The sequence below is a fragment of the Gopherus evgoodei genome, chromosome 10, assembly GCF_007399415.2.
Source record: "Gopherus evgoodei ecotype Sinaloan lineage chromosome 10, rGopEvg1_v1.p, whole genome shotgun sequence".
NCBI classification, from domain to species: domain Eukaryota; kingdom Metazoa; phylum Chordata; order Testudines; family Testudinidae; genus Gopherus; species Gopherus evgoodei.
The window spans coordinates 2,724,913-2,745,107 of NC_044331.1; the positions used below are offsets into that span (position 1 = coordinate 2,724,913).

Consider the following 20,195-nt stretch of genomic DNA (forward strand, 5'->3'; position numbering starts at 1 on the left):
AAGGTATTCATTGCTAAGGTGGTACTTTGAGCTCCTACCTGGATTTGCTTTTTGGTCTTTGTCAAGAGAGCTGGCAAGTTTTGACACCATTTTCTAAAAATAAAGGCATTTGATGGCAGTTTTTCAAATCTCTTAGGTCCTGTATCATTCTTTCAATGATTATGGATATTTTTTAGCATTATGAAATACATATCTCTGTTTTGGATCTTCTATTTTGACATCAAAAGTGTTAGACACTTTTAGTGTAACACTGTTAAAAGTTAGGATAATAGATTTAAATTGACAGGAGCTAGTGTTTCTGTTGAAAGGCCTAGTGCACTTGATTCTATGGACAGTAAAGTTGGTAAGAATACAGTTGTGCTTCTGTGGTGCTCTGTGACCATAACAGGGTTATGACTACTAATCATGAATATATTTATCAATGCTTTTGAGATTAGAGTTCTGACTCCCCCCAATTTGCATGGTATCGAATACTCCCTAATGGTAATGTTAGGGACCAGATCCTGCTAGTCTTACTCAGGTGAGCAGTCCCAGGTGAACTTGCTGGGATGGCTTGTGAGAGTGAGCTGAGCAGGAGTTACCCCTAAAGATTTAACACTCTCAGAAAAGCAATGAAATTCAAAGTTACTGTCATAATCCTCTCAGTCACTCTTAATTGTAAGGGCACATCAGAAACACCACTCTGGTGTGGGTTTTTTTAAGAGCCTCAATCTTACTGTGTAATTTAGAAACCATATTTTCAAGCCCTGGCTTTGCTTCCCAGTTGAAACAGTCTCAGAGGAGGATGTGTCTCTTCCTCTGTTGCCACTAGAACAGAAACTGGGGTTGATAATGTCCTGTGGTAGCTGGGACACTATCATAGGTAGGTTAACTGTTCTCCTAAACCTTGATAAGAGCGTCTCATTTTTGGAGTGGGGAACAGTTCATCAATGGTGGATCTTCAGATTTTAAGAGGAATCCATGAAAAAGGAAGATGTCATTGGAATAGTGATCTGGCTTTTGATGCTATCATTCATCTCATGTAGGGCCCTACCAAATTCACAGTTCATTTTGGTACATTTATGGACATAGGATTTTAAAAATTGTAAATTTCATGATTTCAGCTGTTAAAATCTGAAATGTCACATAGTTGTAATTGTAAGGATCCTGTCACAAAAAGGAGTTATGGATTGGTCACAAAGTTTTATTGTAGGGGGTTGCGGTACTGCTACCCTTCTGCACTGCTGTTGGCAACAGCCCTGCCTTCAGAGCTGGGCAGCTGGAGAGCAGTAGCTCTTAGTCAGGAGCCCAGCTCTGAAGGCAGAGCTGCTGCCAGCAGCAGTGCAGAAATAAGGATGGTATTGCTACCCTCACTTCTGTGCTGCTTCTGCTGGCAGGGCACTGCATTCAGGGCAGGGCACCTGGCCAACTGCTGCTGCTCTTTGGCTGCCAAGAAGTAAGGGTGGCAATACTGCAAGCCACCCTTAAATAACCTTGTGACCTCCCTGCAACTCCCTATTGGGTCAGCACCCTCAATTTGAGAAACACTGGTCTCCCCATGAAATCTGTATAGTACAGGATAAAAGTACACCAGACCAGATTTCACAGTACATGATGTGTTTTTTCAAGACCATGAGCTTGGTAGGGCCCTAATCTCATGGTATTAAAGGAACCTTTTAGCTTAAGGTCCATGTGCCTCTTGCACTGAACTTGCTCTTCCAACGCTTTCATTTATGTCAGCACCATTGGTGCTTCCTCTTAAATTAGCAGCTTGGATGTACCACTGCTTCCTTCAACAGCAGAAACTCTGTCCTCTTCTGATGGGGACTGAGGAAGAGAAGTCACTTACCTATGATAGGTTTCAGAGTGGTAGCTCTGTTGGTCTGTATCAGCAAAAAGAACGAGGAGTCCTTGTGGCACCCTAGAGACTAACAAATGTATTTGGCCATAAGCTTTGGTGGGCTAAAACCCACTTCGTTGGATGCACGCAGTGGAAAATACAGTAGGAAGAGAGAGAGAGACGTATGTAATGAAAAAATGGGTGTTGCCATACCAACTCTAAGACTGGGTTTCTGGGTTAGTGTTTTTGTTGTCTGGTGTGTGGCTGCTGGTGAGTGTGGTCATTACACAAAGTAAAAACTATTTCCCCTTGCTAACTTTTCCCCTACTGTTACTCACACCTGTTTGTCAACTGTTTGAAATGGGCCATCCTTATTATGACTACAAGTTTTTTTCTCTTGCTAATAGCCCACCTTAATTGATTAGTCTTGTTAGAGTTGGTATGGCAACACCCATTTTTTCATGTACTGTGTGTGTGCGTGCATGCATCTGATGAAGTGGGTTTTAGCCCATGAAAGCTTATGCCCCAATAAATTTGTTAGTCTCTGTGCCACAAGTACTCCTCATTCTTTTTACCTATGATAGTATCCCAACACTGCCTGGGACTGTAGGGCAGATATTTGCAGAACAGTGGTCCGCGACTACTTAAGCCAGAAAGTGAAGATGGGATCTGAGAACTGCAACTATATCCTCTCGAATTGTACTACTAAAACAAGAGTTTTTTCTTTTAAAGAAACCTTAACTGGAATTTTAAAAAATAAAGGGGCATTGCAGGTGCATAGTGTGGTTAGTGGGGAGGGAGAGTAATTAATCTAACCACACTTTTAAAGGGGTAACACTGTCAATCTGTTTAGGCCTCGGAATTTACCTTTTGTAGCATCCTTGGAGGATGCCTGTAATGTAAAGAGACAAATTTTAATTAAAACAAACAACAAATTTGACTTCTCAGTGACCCAAACAATACTAGAAAGGAAATAACAGTGTAAATATGTGTATCATGCTCCAGGGATGTGGAATGTGTTTTTAACATCCTCTAAAAGGTAAATTTTTGAAGCTTAAATAGATTCTCTCTCTAAAGGCTAAATATCAGGTCTGACACTCTGTCCTTAACTCAACCCCCATTGTGCCTAGATTTTTCAGACGAGATGGAGCGCATACTGTTTGCTGTTTGGAGACGCCTACAATATCGACACGGTGAGTTAAGGATGGATTGTCACACCAGGATTTTCATCCTGAAATCCAAATTTCCTTGCTTTTGTAGATTTCTTTTATAGGCTCTTAAAGTCTCTTAAGTCGCAATAATGTAAGGTGCTGGTGATTACACAGGTAACAACTGAGGAAGTAACTCTTACTTTGACAACATCTCCATAAAGTGCAGCTCCTACTTAAAATTATTTTTAAGTCTGTATGGGCTAATAGCTCTTACCTATTTCTAAGCGAGTGCACTGTGCCAATTGAAAGTATACAAACCTATGTGATATACACTCTTCAGTGAGAATTCAGTGCATCCATTTAAAAGAACTGCAGACATTTAACTTTAAGACTTCCATTGATTTATTTTTGTGTTAGAAACTAGTGGTTTTAGAAGACTAGTCTTGGTCTGCTACCTGTTTACCAACGGGTGAAGTCCTGGTGTCACTGAAATCAAAGACACAACTCTTACTGACATCTGTAGGGCTAAGTTCTGGCCTTTGCTCATAGATGGGTGCTGTGAATGTAAGGATTGAGTCTCATGTAACTATGGGTTTGGGAACATCTAAAATACTTATTCAGTGGCCTGCTATAGTTTGTATATGGGAAAAGTATGCTGAGGGCATTAAGTAATTTTTAACCAAATACAATGATTTGTAATGTGCAAATGGTATTAATAGTACAAATGTGTTTTATGATGCTGGTTCTTACTGATGGGAAGAATGCCATGCAAGGACAGCTGGCTATCAGAAAAGACAGGGTTGATGTTTTCTAGAGAAACTTCCCTGTACTTTTCTCTACAAAATTTCAGGCATCTGGCTGCTGGCACTGGACGACTCAGGGGTTGTACCCTTCTGACATGGCTGACCTAGCTACAGACGTTTTCACGTAGAACAGCTAGCAGGCAGGCAAAAGGCAGCTAGTGCTTTGGAATATGTGAAGAAAGACATGCTGTACTTTTAGGGAATCAGAACACATGAGCCAGTGTCAAAGCTGTCCGAGAAGTCAGGAAAGGGAAGTCTTGTGGTTCCTTTTAGCATGATTTGCTAGGGTTCTGGTCAGAAGTGCTACCAAGGCAACTGCATTGACAACTTTAGTAACCTGGGAATTGGAATTTGTTTGCATTTTTCTCCCTTTGATAGAGCATGCAGTCATCAGGCTCCACCTATCCTTTGAAACACATGTGTATGTTTCAGGTGTCCACCTTTGGCAAAATGAGATAAAGCTGTATGAATAATAAACTCAGGTCTCTAAGATGTGAAGTTAATTTCCAGCTTTAACTTTCATATTGCCTAATGCTACAGCAAGAACTTGTGTGCTGAATTTAAAAAGGCGGAGTTACTCTGACTTCCTTTTAACACGGAGCTGTGGTCATGTATCAGTTCTTTGTTCTGAAAGCTCACGTGCTCCGAAGCAATTCTCAGCATGCACACTTCAAGTTGTTTGAAAGTTGGCATTTCTGAGCTGACTCGCTGGCAAGTCATCTTGTTGCCAAGTGACATAATGTGTTCCACTGGCAGAATGGGAGCACAGCACTATACTGTGAAGTGAAACTATTTTAATGTTGAGTGTTTGTAATTGAAATCTTGCTTTGTTTTTTCTGTTTATCAAGATGTGGTTGAGTTCTGGAAGAGGAGCCATTCAAACTCGCTTGCCCACTGCTAGATTAGAACATTCCCATTAAAATTCTGCATCTTAAAACATTGACTTCAGTTTAAAACCAGCCATCACTAAAAGGCTCTAGAACCCCATTACTTTCTGGACAGTTGCTAAAATGGCATTTACCTTTCAGTCTTTTTGGTTGCGGTGAGATCACTTCCTGTACTGAATTGTAATGCTGTTAAATTACTGCCATGTTCAGGCTCAGAGGTTTGCATTTCAGTGGTAGGTGAAGTTTGTTCTATCTAAGTAGCTTGTAAAATACTTTGGGATCCTTCAGGATGAAAGATACTGAGTAAATGTCAGTGCTGCTTCATCAGTGGGATTGAGCCTATTCCTCCACCGCTGTGGTCACAACTTTGAGGTACTTCTGTTCATAATAAATAAATCTTTTACTAAGGTGTCTTGGGTCAGTTACTATATATAACAATATTTAGTGTTGCCTTCTAATATATATGACTATATCAGAAGATTGGCTGTCACAGAAAACTGAAATAACAGCTATTTTTTTTAAATCTACCCATTACTAACAAACTATTTTTAACCTATTTCAAGAGGAGATCTTAACTTGTAGTCTTGGGTAGGCTTCTCTTTTTTTTTCTATATTTCTCTTCTCATCTCCTCTCCTCTCCACACAAACTGAGTACTATCACTGATATAGCATGACAGCTATTCCACCCTGTTTGTGGCTGCATTTCAGTGGGAAGTGAAGCGATCCATTGCCTTTACCCTCCTCATTGACCTCTGCAATACACTGATACTTTTTTCCCCCTACATGGGGTGCATAAAATGTAACTTATAATGTCTCTTCTTCCCTAACCCCCACCACTTCTGTGGTGCCTCCACTTGTCCTCTTTGTTACCCAGCTAGTGCCTAGTCACATACAGGGTAAGAGTTCGGAAGCTGGTTGGAAAACCCAGTGCACATGCTGTTTCACTGGTGGCCTGATGTATTGCTAGCTGGACTTTAGTGAACGTTGGATTGGGCCGTAAAACAGTGTAACTGGAGGCTCCTGTGTGAAAAAAGGTTCTGTATGTGTACATTGACTTACTGGTGTTTAAAATATGAATAGAATGAAACCTGACCTGACTCTGCAGTGAATTTCTGAAGGTTCACTCTTACAGTGTGGAACAAAATCAAAACATGATTTAGTGTATGGGAGCCTATTTGTTAGTCATAACATTATAAAGAACATGGCCCAAATGCTTATGACAAACTAGATTTGGGTGACAGAACAAAAATTATCTGGTCTAAATCATGGTATTAATATTAGAAATCTGCCCTTGAAGATGATAGGCAAATATGAATGTGACAGAATTATGGATAAGGTCTTATTTAAGACTGTATCCAGACAACTTGAACCAGTGACCTGGCCTAGCAGATGCATATGTAACACAGGCAGTTGTCTATATCCTAGAAAACAATTGTGCTTGTATGTGATTGATTTTGGATTTTAGGCTAATTCTGCATTTGTTAATGTTAAGGAAAGTAGTTGAAGAGGGTTTCCATGTTTTCATTTAAAGTAATCAGCTTAGGTTCTCTAGGTGTTCATGGAAATGATTTCTCTGTACAGTTGAGAACAGCTTTTCATATTTTTATGCTGAATACAGAAGTGTAGTGGGTTTAGAGAACAGTCTAAAGAACTGCCTTAGATTAGAAACATGAAAAGGTACATGGAGTAGAGCAGGTGCTGAACAGTATCTGTGGTGGTGAGTATGCTAGTGAATTGTTCTTGCTAGTCATGATGCAGATGTGAAGGACAATCCATACTAGCTTCATACGTCTTTATCATTCTGACGTTGCCATTTACTGAAATTTCTTCTCGTCCTGCCTCTGTGGTGATAGTACTAAAACATGCCAATTTTACCTAAGATTAGAGTGAGATTTAGCTAATTTATAAACCTCCCTATCAAGCTGGATTCCTTTCACACCACTGATCTTATGATAGCCAGTTTCAGTATTTCAGGTATTGCCTAACTACAAATCTTATTTAGTTACCCAAGATATGCACATTATCCAAGATAACTTTGAAGTATCACCTCTGCACAGCACACTAGATATTGATATAAATGTCAGTATCTGTTCTGAATATGAATAGTTCTTGGCCTATATCTTGTGTCAGAGAATTCCATAAGTTAGTCATGCATTGTGTTTTTTTAAAAATATCCCCACCTGTATAATCTACTTTTATACTACCATTCCAATCAAAACGGTCTTGTAAATGTTCTATTAAATGGTAAAAGATGGCATAGGATTAACACTGTTGCTAAGAGCATGCCACTAATAGCTTTGATCAGTTTAGAATTTGTTGCCATTAACCTTATTGGTTGCACCTTTTATATTTATATTGGAGAAAGTAAATGACAGTGCCTTAGTGACAACCTCTACCTTCCTTTATGCTGTTAGTTTCTACTTGCTATATAGTCAAGTGCGTTGGTGGGCTTTTGTTCATTGTCCTGGGTTTACTGGGTCAAGTTGCCTCTTGACTGACTTTTTTAAATACTTTTTGGAGATCTTTGTGTATAGGTGTCCCCAAAAATTCAGACTTATTTCTAATGGTACCTTAAGGCTTGAAATAATGTATTTTTCCATTTTTTGCAGGAAAACAAAAAAGAACAAACAGAAGAGTAAGCATATTTTTATTCATAAGTTATAGTTTATTCAGTACACAATGGAAGATCTACTGGGACAGACTCCTCTGATGTAAATTGCTATTCTAATTAAAGTGGGTCTATGATCATTTATTTGGTTGACGATCTGCCCAACTAAATTTATGAAGTAACGTTCGTCTCAGTTTTTAGGCTGTTAACCAGGTGGAAGCATTAAAAACATGCAAATGAAAATGTCTGTCAGGGTCAGGACTGCTTACAAATTAAAAACAACACCAAATGTTTGCATGTAACAGTTCTGCAGTCGAATCATTCTTTCTTGGATTACACAGGTGTTGGGTACTCTTTCAGAATGGAATATTGTGCAGGCTCAGATGCTGTAATATAGTGGGGATGTGAAAATGTAAGAGTGCGTCTGCAATAGGACATACATTGTGTTGTAACCTGTAATCTTTGTGTCCACGTTATCAATGTAGGGGATGTTTCAGGAGGGTAAATGATTTTTAATTGAAAACAATGAATTCATCTGCAGTTTGAGACCTGCGTATAGTCAAGCAAGTCCTTTAGTGAAAATGTCGGTAGAAAAAGTATTGTTAGTGCAGATGTAAAATGCATCTGCAAACAAAATAATAGCTGTTTTTGTGTGTGTAGCTCCTGGAATTGGGGAAGGCAGCAGTACCAGCGAGACTCCCCAGCCTCCTAGGAAGAAAAGGGCTCGAGTAGATCCCACAGTTGAAAGTGTATGTATTTTAACTCTGTATTAACCCTCCATTTAGCTGCAACAGATTGAATGAATGGTTTATCTTGATTACTGTTTTTTTTAAAAAGTTGTTGTTTGAAATCTGCAGCTTTGATCTGCTTTATCTTTTTGGTCACAATGCATGCCAAGTATGTCAGTAATTTAAGCAGGGGGAAAATATTCCGAGTAATGTATTTACCTGAGTTAGCTTCCTATCCCAGTTTAATACAGAATTTTCAGACCTAGCATTCCAAGCTATCATTGTACTTTTGGTAAAAAAGATAAGTATATGGAGGAAAATGCCACGAGTTAATGTGCTATAGTTGTGAGCAGCTTTCAGACTGAAATGTGAGAGCTTTGAGTTTTAGTTCTTTCCATCTCAAAGTACTGCTTTAGTTGATGCATCCTCTTAAGTATTTCAGAGATAATGAAATAGTTCTTAAGTGCCACAGCTGCAAACATCAGCAGTTTTATTTTTTTAAAAATCTATTTTCATAAGTTCTGATATTTAAGTAGTCTTAAATGAAAAACTTGTTTTGGTTGGAGGGAAACACTTAATGTGTCAATAGATCTACTGAATAGCATTTAAAGACCATCAGATGTGAGTCTAATCACAGGTGCCACTGAGCCATCAGCACAGCATGAAGGCATTTGTAAGTAGAAGTGAAGTTGCATAGTAATATAACAACTTAAACTGGTTTATGATCTGTTAGTATTGACTGTGTTCCCTATTCAACAAAGTGGTGGTGTTAGCATGAATTAACGAATATGTAATATAACAGAAAGGAGAAGTAATGCTCCCAAGTGCAAAAGCTCACCTGGTTTTGTAAGGTTCGTATCTTAGACTTAAAGTGCTGCCATAAGGATATCTTTGTTTAACAGCTGAAATACAGTAAAATTCTAGCAAGAGTTGAACTGTCTGTCACTTCAGAAGATTCTGAGGTAACAATAGCAGCTGCAGTCTTGAATCTTTTGATAGACTTATGTAATGGCTACATTTTGGAAAATTGAGACGGTCTGGGTATGACCACCAAAGCAGGATGACCATTTTTCCTTGATTCTTCAGGAAGAAACATTTATGAACAGAGTTGAAGTAAAGGTAAAAATTCCAGAAGAGCTCAAACCATGGCTTGTTGATGACTGGGATTTGATCACCAGGCAAAAACAGGTAACCCTCACGTCGTGAAAATTATCCTTTTATCTATAAGCATGTATACTGACTTCAACTGACAGTTTGGAACTTCTGCTCTTTCCAGCTGGGGGAATGTGTTGGTCTGTTTTTCAAGGTATACTTGGTATTATGTCTCCTCGAGGCTTAGTTGACTGGGTTGCAGGTACTAGCTGGTTTCTTCCCACAGGTCACCTGTGATGTTCAGTAGAGTTACATGTTGTCTGGAGCACACCCTAGAGCTTCCTTAAGCCAGGCAGGCATAAACTAAAATGTCATCTTGCCCTTTTAAACTCATGATGTTGCCTGTGGCTCTTTGTTGGCCTTTTGATACTCATTTTAGCTGGTCCATAGCAACATTTTATATAGACATTGACATGCTCCATATCCTCGTCAATTATTTAGATAGTGGCATAGAGTACACTTAAAAAGTTTCTAGATGATACCAAGTTGGGAGGGGTTGCAAGTGCTTTGGAGGATAGGATTAGAATTCAAAACTGGAGAAATGGTCTGAAGTAACTAGGATGAAATTCAATAAGGACAAAGGCAAAGTACTCCACTCAGTAAGGAACAATCAGTTGCACACATTCAAAATGGAAAATGACTGCCTAGGAAGGAGTACTGCGGAAAGGGATCTGGGAGTCATAGTGGACCACAAGCTAAATTAGAGTCAACAGTGTAACACTGTTGCAAAAAAGTGAACATCATTCTGGGCTGTATTAGCAGGAGCGTTGTAAGCAAGACACGAAGTAATTCTTCCGCTCTACTCCCGCTGATTAGGCCTCAGCTGGAGTATTGTGTCCAGTTCTGGGCACCACATTTCAGGAAGGACGTGGACAAATTGGAGAAAGTTCAGAGAAGAGCAACAAAAATGATTAAAGGTCTAGAAAACATGACCTATGAGGGAAGATTGGAAAAAATTGGGTTTGCTTAGTCTGGAAAAGAGAAGACCGAGAGGGGACTAAATGGTCATTACAAGGAGGAGGGAGAAGAATTGTTCTCCTTAACCTCTGAGGATAGGACAAGAAGCAATGGGCTTAAATTGCAGCAAGGGAGATTTAGGTTGGACATTAGGAAAAACTTCCTAATTGTCAGGCAGTTAAACACTGGAATAGATAAGCCTAAGGAGGTTGTGGAATCTCCCTCATTGGAGGTTTTTTAAGAACAGGTGAGACAAAGATCTGCCAGGAATGGGCTAGTAGTTACTTGGTTCTGCCATGTGTGCTGGGGGCTGTTTCCAATCCTATGCTTCACCTTCAGGATAGGAAAGGCATTGAGAGAATGCCAAAGCCTAGAGTGGATCTCGAACTTGGGTCTGCAGGGCTCCTGGTGGGTGACTCATACTCCAACCCTCCACCTGATAGCTTACCAGCATGAGCTAGAACTGGGACTCCTTGAAGCCCCACTCAGATAGGGCGCTCCAGCCTGGGCCCGGTTGGTGGAACACAGGAGCTCCTCCATTGGATTGCCTCCCCCTATTTGAGCCAAAAAGGAAGAACAGCAAGTCTTCTGTATAACTGAGCTCCACCCTGCTTCAGATTGCTCACCCAGCACTACCTGCTTGTCTCCTAGCTTCCTGGCTCTGCTTGATTCCTGGTATCTGACTCGAGGTTCCTGATTTTCTGGTTCTGAGCCCTGGCTGGCATGGGACCCAGCACTCTGCCCATAGCTAACCACTAGGCTGCCTACAACTAGGTTCTGACATAATCAGTTTTTGTGCAAGCATGATGTAGTTTCAAAACAAAACTTTCCAAGTTGCACCGAGGCTCTGTGAAAATTTTCTTGTGTTCCTGTCTCCTGCTTTCCAGCATGATTTGAATTCAAAACAAGGCTTCTTGCTAGATTAATTTAGCTAAATTAAACTCTGCTTGTCCTGCTTCTGTAATAAACTAAAATGCAATTCTCTTTTCAATTAAAAACCTTAATGAATTGTTGTAGATCATAATTTACTTTTTTCCTGGAATCTTCACGCAAGCAATCCTCCCCATCCCCCATTTGAAGCCCGTAAGTCTACCACAACTACTTCCTTTAAAAAATGTGATCATCTTTTAAAAGCAAGAGATCGGTAGCCTTGACTTGAATCTGACATAAGGCTGTGGACACTTCCCCATGCAACTCTGCAAATGTACTTCGGTAGTGGTATTCAGTACAGTACTTATTCCAGTTCTCGGAACATCAGTTTCTGAATCCCCTCAGACTGGAATGCTCTTGTGAAAGGAATTGGATCATTGAATATAGATGTGACAAAAGATTTGTATTTGAGCTTATGTATCAGAAGTGAAAAGCAGGTCCATTAATATACAGTTTAATTATGGCTTGTGTATATATAATGGCTTCTATATACAGCGTTAAACATAGAAGCTAAAATCCTTAATGGCACATGCATTTGAATAATAATAATCAACTCCTCTGCTTCTCTGTGCTCTGGTACAGTTGTGTGATGCCCTCTTTAGATAGACATTCCACCTGCAGGCATTACAACTTACAGACATACAAGGTATAGTCAGTGGTGTCTGAAATACGTCTGCTGTCAGCAAGCAGATCTTGGCAGAGGGTGATCAAGAAATGATGAGCTCTTGATATCTGTAGGGAGCTAAGAAAAGAATCTGGACTCTGTGTAATGCAGTGCTATCGGCTGTTAGATTTAGAATAGAATATTTAAGATGAAAATTTAAAATAGTGGGCTAGGTTTGATGCATAAAGATATTGTGGTGCTCCATCTTGTCCCTGGATGGGAGGAGTTCTGTAATTCCTACCTACATCAGCTAGATCACATAGGGATTTGTTTGCTGGTGTTCTAAAATTTATTGCTGCATATTATAGATTCTGAGGAGCTCTGCTTAGTTGAACAGTAAAATACTATTTTTGAAAAGCATACAACATGCAAAAAGGGAAGGGGCAAACATGATGGAAGGGTTAGCTGTGATTTAATACTGTCATGGTCAAGTAAAATCTTAGTTACAAATTCTCTTACCAGCTGAATGTTCTAGAAAAATTCTTTTCTACAAAGGTCTTCGCTGTAGTTGTCAGTACTTTAAAACCAGTATGCAGACACACACATTCTGCAAATTAGACTGTTTGTATTAATCTATTTATTCTTTGATTTTCATAGCTCTTTTATCTTCCTGCCAAGAAGAACGTTGACTCAATTTTAGAGGATTACGCAAGCTACAAGAAATCACGAGGAAACACTGATAATAAGTAAGTAATGGCATTTTAAAAGACATAGCTTTCTGCTGTTGACTGTTACAGACTGTCCCAGTCCTCCTTCCTTGATGGGCACCACTTCCTTGTAAATGGACCACAATCCTGGGCCCAGTTTAGCACAGGAATTTCTTAACCACAGACATTTACTGTGGAACAGCACTAAAATGTTATAGATCTTTGGAAAACCGCAAACCTCTGGACGCGATCCACCTGATTTGATATCCCTGCTCTTGTCAGCCTTGGGTTTGTTCAGCATCCTTAAGAAGGTAGACCACCCTTGCTGCCTTCCTCTTTCTGTCTCAGTCTTCTGGTATCTGGTGGTGGATGACTTCCCCCTCACAGACCCACCCTTAGTCCTTTATCTGTGGTCAGGTGGTCAAACTGCAGCTCTCCAGCTATGGGCTTAGACCAAGGAGTTCCAGCCCCGTCCTTTTAGATTTGGGTAGTCAAGTCAGTTGCGCCTGATGGTTCTGACTCTCATTTATAATCATTCACCTATGTGACCAGTCCCTAGCCCAAAAGGAACATTCTAATCCCCAAATGAAGGCGACTGACGGTTACAATTAAAATGAAAGCTGAAATATAACCTGGAGTTCAGTTTGATCCAAACATCTCCCAATCTCACAGCGACCCCAGAAATTGTTAAAAATACAAACAGTAGTTTAGTACTTGAAGTGCATATCAAGAACTGAACCTGAATAAAGAAATAAATAACTTATGTGCTACCAAAGTGTCAGGCTGGAATTTTCAAAGAAACCTGCAGTGTAAATGTACCTGCTTGTTTCTCTCTCCTTCTATTGGTATATGTAACACAAGGTCCAGTTGCTAAGTGCTGTTCGTAAAGGAGACTAATCTTGTGCTCCTGTATATGCCAAAATCTAGGTTGACACTTTTGAAAATTGGGCTTGCATGTCTATGTATAATCAGTTGTTACAGTTGGAGTGGGTCTGAGTATAGCTAAGGGGGATTGGTGTTTCCCTTGTAACACCCTGTTTAGCTTTGCCCCCTGTGTGTGTGCGCACAATACACTGTTTACGTTTCCTGCAAGACCCTAGCTTACACTTTTGGACTTCTGAGTGCTTAATTGTGCAATCTTAATCGTTTAAACTTAGTTTTTTTAGAGGATTTTTCTAGGGCTGGACACAACTGAAATGCGCTTTCATGCACTTTGAGGCCCGGAGGAGGAGCCCTTCTAAGAAGCTGCACAGTCTCTTACTGTCGTCATTGTGCATCTTGTAAGGGCTCCTACAGGATCCTCCCAAATCCAGGCCTGATCTAATGTCCATTGTAATAAACACCCATGTGATGTCAGTGGGAATAGAAACATGGGGATTAGAACTGGGATCCATCTAGTCTAGTATCCTGTCTCTCTCAACGGCCGGTACCGGCTGCTTTAGTTTAGAGGAAGATGCAAGAAACCCTGCAGCATGCAGATGAACGCTAATGTACCCTCTGTGAAGTTCTTACTTAAACCAATCTCTTAGTGATTAGTTTAAGACCTGAAAGATTTTTTTCTTGGTATGAACTGCTAGAATGTTGGGTATGCTTGTGTTCCAAGTGAATGGGCCAGTGCCTTTGCCTCCATTACATCATGAGGCAATGAATTCCAGTCTAACTAAGTAAATTGCACAAGTGTTTCCTTTTATCAGCTTTGAATTTGCCATCTTTCAGTTTCATCAAATCCCCTTTGTTTATCTTTGAAAGTAGACGTAAGAGGGAATGTAACAGAACTATATAAAATAGGGAAAACAGACGCTCCCAATCGCAAACCACAATAAACAATCAGTCCTTCAATCTCGTCAATGAGTCTTCACGTTCCTAATTGTTCTCCTTATCCTTTTCTGAAAACGCCTTTAATTCTACAATATCATTTTTGAGATTGGGTGACTAGTATTCCAGATGAGGATGAAACACTGATTTATATCATGGCATCCTGTTCCTGATATGTCCTGGCATCTTGTTTGGGTATTATATCAGACTTCTTGCAAAATGTCTGGAGAATAGTTTGGTTTAATGGATTTGCTATGGTGGATGAACCCTGTGGAAATAAGATATGAGTGGAAGAGAAATTTTTTCTCCAGATGGTACATCTTTTTCCATCCTTACTCCTATGCAGGGCACAGCACTTTCCCCAAATGTTAAATGTTATCTATTGGATGTGAAAGGCTTGTGGTCTTTGCTGATATTATAGAAATCTAAAGTTAAAAGCAGTAACCTTGACATTTTGGGGAAGGAGTTGAAATAGTGGCAGGGAGGGGGTGGGGCCAGGGGAAAAGGGGGGTCAATCACCCACCAGCGGGAGCAGAAGTTGGCGCCTGTGAGGTGTGTGGCATAGAACTGACTAGTGTATCTTCCAAGACTAAGAAATTGCCTTTTCATCTTACTTTGAATGTGCCGCTTTAGACATGTTTGGATAAGTATCACGTGCAGGTGGGCAGGCAGAAATTTTGCTTTTAGTCACTTTTTCTTAGAACTAAATAGGCTTGAAGCATGTCTTCATGTTGAGCCAGAATACCTCGTGTTTAAAAAGCAGAACCGCTAGATCTGTGCATGTTTCTCTGGACCATCTCTCATGAATATTGGCTCTTCAGAGTTCTAAAAGTCAAGTGCACGACTACCCCAGAAAACCACAGCCCTGGTGTTTGCGTTTGGTTTTATTTAAATTTTTAATAGTTTACTTTTCCTTTCTGTGTGCCAGAGAATATGCTGTTAATGAAGTTGTTGCTGGAATAAAAGAGTACTTCAATGTAATGTTGGGGACTCAACTGCTGTACAAATTTGAGAGGCCACAGTATGCTGAAATCTTAGCAGATCATCCCGATGCGCCTATGTCCCAAGTCTATGGTGCACCACACCTACTGCGATTATTTGGTAAGTTTGGCATCTTGATTCTACCATAAAAGGGGACAAATGGTTATATTGCTCCAGCTTCTTTGCTGTCCTGTTAATAATTGGAATAAGATATTGAATCAGAGTAAAATGTCTAAACAAATTACTCAGTTCTATCCTTTGGTCATTTACATGAAATGTTCAAAACCACAAATCATCTACTCAGAATGGAAGTTTTTAAAACTAAGTTGTTTAGACAAGCTTGCGTAGTTAAGAATGGGATTCTGAAGTTAGTGATCATGTCATATGGATCTTGGACTTATACTCATGTATGGTTAAGGTTGTCATGAAAAACAATGTCATATATGCTTTTCTTTAAACAGTACGAATTGGAGCTATGCTTGCCTACACCCCTCTTGATGAGAAGAGCCTGGCTTTGTTGTTAAACTACTTGCATGATTTCTTGAAGTAAGTTCAGCATTTCTTGTTTGTGTTGAAGGTTTTTTAAAAACACTAAAGCCCTGATCCTGCGTATATGCTTAACGTTAAGCATGTTTGTTTATACAACTGTGACCTGATCCTTTTTTATTCTAATTCTTTTTATGACAGTATTTTGATTATTGACAATGCATGTCAGTTAATCTGCAACACTAATCCAGAGCAAGCACTTTGGTCTCAACAGCCTTTCTTGCAGTTTTGTGGTGGTGGTCAGTTCTGCATAGTTAGTATCACAACCTATTGTGCATTTTACTGAAGAGTAACTTGTTAAAGATTTCAAGGTTCAGGACCTATATTTACCTAAAGCAGCTTAAATTTTTCTGCACTAACTAAACAAATTGAAAAAAGGTTGCTTGGTTAATATTGCAGTTAGTCATCCCTTTGTAGCAACAGAGTTGGTATGAGAGGTCTTGTACTAGAAATTGCTTTGGAACTCTTTAGCTCTTGGCATACTAAAAAATTGTTCCTGGTTATAGAGAAGTGTGTATTTCCATTGAAGGCACATAACAGAGGTGAAATGCATGGGGTTTTGCAGTTGAATTTTTCTGTCATTACTAACATTCAGTAAAGTTCTTTGACATCTGAAGCACAGTTGCCAACTTTCACGTGGTAAATAAGCACCCTGACTTTCACAATAAGCCAAAAATCAAGCCAGTCCCGAAGAACTCAACACTCTGACTAGATTTCTCCCCCCCGGGCATGCAGTCTGGGACTGTGGTGGGCCTGCTGTGCACCCCTGGCGCATGCACGCACAGATGCGCACCTGCCCCTGCTTGCTGGGAGCCAATCCAAAAAAAAAGCAACAAGCTATAAGCAAAAAAACTAACCAACAATCAACTCACAATCCAATTAAACCAAAAACAATCCCAGTTTCAGCATTTGGTTTTTTTTCCCCATGGATTTGACATGTCGTCTGATCTGAAGTACACTGCAGTTTTAGAAGGAAAAATCAAACAAACCATTTGGGTAGGAAAAAGATCCATTTTTGTTCTTGCGTGTGCGGCTGCAAACTGCTAAATCAGAGCAATTCCATCAGGAGTTTCAAAAACTGTCCTCTATTGTCTTAATGAAAAACATCTTTCTTTTTTTTTTTTTTTTGCATCATTATATTTTAGTCAAGTGTGTGGAAGCCCCTGTCAAGATTGGCACCCAATTCTACATACGTGCAATAAGAGCCAGTCCCTGCCCTGAAGAGCTTATCCAAGTAGACAGTCCAGACAAAGGTGGGGGGGGAGGAGCATTATCCCCTTTTACAGACAGGGAGCAGAGGCCAAAATATGTTAAATGATTCATCCAAAGTCTCTCAGTTTGTGGCAGAGCTGGGAGCTAATCCCAGTCAAGTAGCTGAGCTGTGAGACCGTCTTTCAGCTCATCGAAAGGCCAAGCTTAAGCCATTTGTTTCTTGATACATTTTAGAACTCGTTGATCTGCCTTTCCTGAAATATGTGCAAGGCAACAGACTGGGTTTGCAACTCGATCCCATGTGTTTAATATCACTTTGAGGCACTTAAGCTCTCAAGTCAGTTAGGTGCTTTTTAAAGTTTTACTCTATCTTACTATAGGACTTAAATATGAAATCTAAAAGTGGAAAGTTGATCTGCTGTAATGGAGCTGGAAGTTCATGCTCTGTTAGGGGAGGAACTGACTACGCTACAGAATTAGTCCTCTACATTTCTAAAATGTATAATCTGATTTTGAAGTTTTTAATGATGAAAGAATCCTCTGCACTTCTCAAATTTAAGAGGACTTCCTCTAGTTATGGTTTATGCTTTAGAACTCTGGATGCATGGTTAATTCTTCAGTTGTCATGGTGTCACATCTATGCTTATAATCCCCAGTAAATGCACAAGGACGATTGTCATACTTTCCAGTATTGAAGGGAAATGTCAGACAGTCTTGTAGGCAATGTAAATACTTTGTTTGAAATTGCTTGGCCTTGTGCATTAATACTCCAGAGGCATACCATCATTTTCTCTCTGTGCTAACTACCTGTGTGTGCGTATAGTGTCTTTTTACCACCGCATTCTGTTGCTTTCTCTTTATTCCTTCAATAAAGCAATTATTTCTTTAACACTATTGTGAAGAATAGAAAACGGACTTAATTTCATAGGTGAAAGACAGACTAATGTAAAAGCCATTGGTAGCTAATCCATAATGTTGGAAAATGTGTTGTTAAATGAAGTGCAGTAGGTGATTAAATTAGTGATTCTCACAGGAGGCCTCATAGAACCCTAAGAATATCACCATTTGAAATGTAAAAGCATGTGGTTAGGGAGGAAACCTGATTCTGCCCTATAAAGAAGGCCTGAGTATCACTGTGCAGCACTTGGTTTGTAGAATGCCATATTCTACTAGCCCTGGTTATAAATAGGGCCTTACCAAATTCATGGTCCATTTTGGTCGATTTCATGGTCATACGATTTTTTTTAATTGTAAGTTTCATGACTTCAGCTATTTAAATCTGAAATGTCACGGCGTTGTAATTTGTAAGGATCCTGACCCAAAAAAGAGTTGTGGGGAGGGTCACAAGGTTATTGTAGGGGGGGTTGTGGTACTGCTACCCTTCCTTCTGCACTGCTGCTGGCGGTGGCACTGCCTTCAGAGCTGGAGAGCGGTGACAGCTGGCTGGAGCCCAGCCCTGAAGGCAGCGCCACCGCCAGTAGCAGCACAGAAGGGAGGATGGGATTGTATAGTATTGCCACCCTTAGTTCTGCACTACTGCTGGTGGCTGTGCTGCCTTCAGAGCTGGGCATCTAACCAACAGCCTCTGCTCTCTAGCCGCCCAGCTCTCAAGGCAGCCCAGAAGTAAGACTGGCAATACTACAACCCCCTTAAAATAACGTTGCGACCCTTCCCTGCAACTCCTTTTTGGGTCAGGACCCCCAATTTGAGACACTGGTCTCCCCCATGAAACCTGTATCTCATGGGGTAAAAAGCACAGACCAGATTTAACAGGGGGAGACCAGATTTCACGGTCCATGACGTGTTTTTCACAACTGAATTTGGTAGGGCCCTAGTTATAAAGCTTCACCTAGCACCTGTTAAGAGCCACATTTGTTAGTACAAAACAGTAGTATACTTCTTACCTGCCTACTTGAATGACTGGCAGACATCCAGAAAGGACAAACATTTGATAGGAAGCTGAACCTCATATTTCATATTGTATTTCAACCTGTTGGAGGTCTTGTGGCAACACTTGGCTGTAGTCAAATTTGTCTGACAGTATTTTACTGCTTGGAATTCCGAGTGAGGCACTTTGTAGGATTTCATTAGTACAACGTCTGACACGTGTTAAGAATTAAACTCAGTATTTCTCTGGGCTGTTCAAAGACTAAGGTTAGATTTTCAACAGCAGATGCTGGAATCCAATTCCAAGCAGTGAAATAAGTTTATGTTCACTAGAACTTAAATCTTGAGATAATGACCTGAGCAACAGGGTATTTTAATTTCTGCATTTGTATGTTTCTTTCACAGGTATTTAGCGAAGAATGCTTCCACATTGTTTAGTGCCAGTGATTATGAAGTAGCCCCTCCCGAATACCATCGGAAAGCAGTATAACGGCATGCTGTTGTATAGTGAAGTAATGCTTGGATCTCTGTAACAGTGCTGTCCATTTCTACGTTTTGTTCTTTGTCCTTCCATTGCACATGTCTCTTGCACAGATTATGTAAATTTAAAGTGAATAAAGGATGTTAAAACTGAACTGACATTGGTAAGTTCTAAAGTTTTTTTTCTTTTGTTCTGAAACAGAAGCCTAAAAAGGCTTTGGGACCCCATAAGTGGGATGTAGCAAGAAATGCAATTAGCATATTATTTCGTTGTCTGAGCTCCTTAAAGTTTATAGGTTCATTGTTTTGACACTAAACTCTTATCTAACCTGCATTATTCCTTAGTGATGACAAGTATGCCACAGGGGTTGTGATGTCCTAACTTACATGCTACTAATTAGTCTGACTTTCAAGCCCACTCACTTTCTTGGTGTTTGAAGTGTAGCATTTGTTAATCCGTAAATTCATTCCTTGCCTAGAGAGTTGAATGATTGTGATTTTTGTATTCTAACATAATGGAAAAATGCATTATTGTATCTTGGTGTTCTGGAAATGTTGGTCTTTCAAGGAGCTATTTTACAAGTCTTCAAATAAACTTTTTTATTTCAAAAATCACCTATTTTGACTTTTTAACTGACCTGTGTCCTGCTTCATATGTTGGAGTATTTTCACATGATCTAGCACTCAGAAGTCATAAATCAAATCGTGTTGTCATAGTTAAATCTGCAGTATCCTGAAAATATGAGTAAAGTGTGAATTTGTGATTTTTTAATTGTAATTTGGAGGTGCTGTTTCTGAGCTGCCTTCAGCATTCCTTACTCCTAACTGAAATCAATAGGATCCAGCACTCTGCTACTCCTGACTTCTATGAATAAAGAAATTAAACTGCATGAAACAGCAACAAAGCTGTAAAAGAGCTCATTAGAAA

At 39.9% G+C, this 20,195-nt stretch overlaps 1 protein-coding gene across 7 annotated transcripts in view; it reads left to right on the forward strand.

Annotated features, from left to right (window-relative positions):
* MORF4L1 (mortality factor 4 like 1) overlaps nt 1–19,882 on the forward strand; it is a 38,285-nt gene extending 18,403 nt beyond the window's left edge. For 3 of the 7 annotated variants that reach the window (XM_030577548.1, XM_030577546.1, XM_030577552.1), the window contains 8 exons: nt 2,950–3,012; nt 7,270–7,295; nt 7,929–8,017; nt 9,083–9,184; nt 12,297–12,385; nt 15,090–15,262; nt 15,604–15,688; nt 19,193–19,880. In XM_030577548.1, the coding sequence (XP_030433408.1) occupies nt 2,950–3,012; nt 7,270–7,295; nt 7,929–8,017; nt 9,083–9,184; nt 12,297–12,385; nt 15,090–15,262; nt 15,604–15,688; nt 19,193–19,277 (712 nt within the window). In that variant the 3' untranslated portion in view covers nt 19,278–19,880. Of the gene's footprint in view, nt 1–2,949; nt 3,013–7,269; nt 7,296–7,928; nt 8,018–9,082; nt 9,185–12,296; nt 12,386–15,089; nt 15,263–15,603; nt 15,689–19,192 lie in introns of all 7 variants that reach the window. The other 4 variants (XM_030577553.1, XM_030577549.1, XM_030577550.1 and 1 more) reach the window with 4 other exon arrangements.
* Nucleotides 19,883–20,195: the final 313 nt, after the last annotated feature.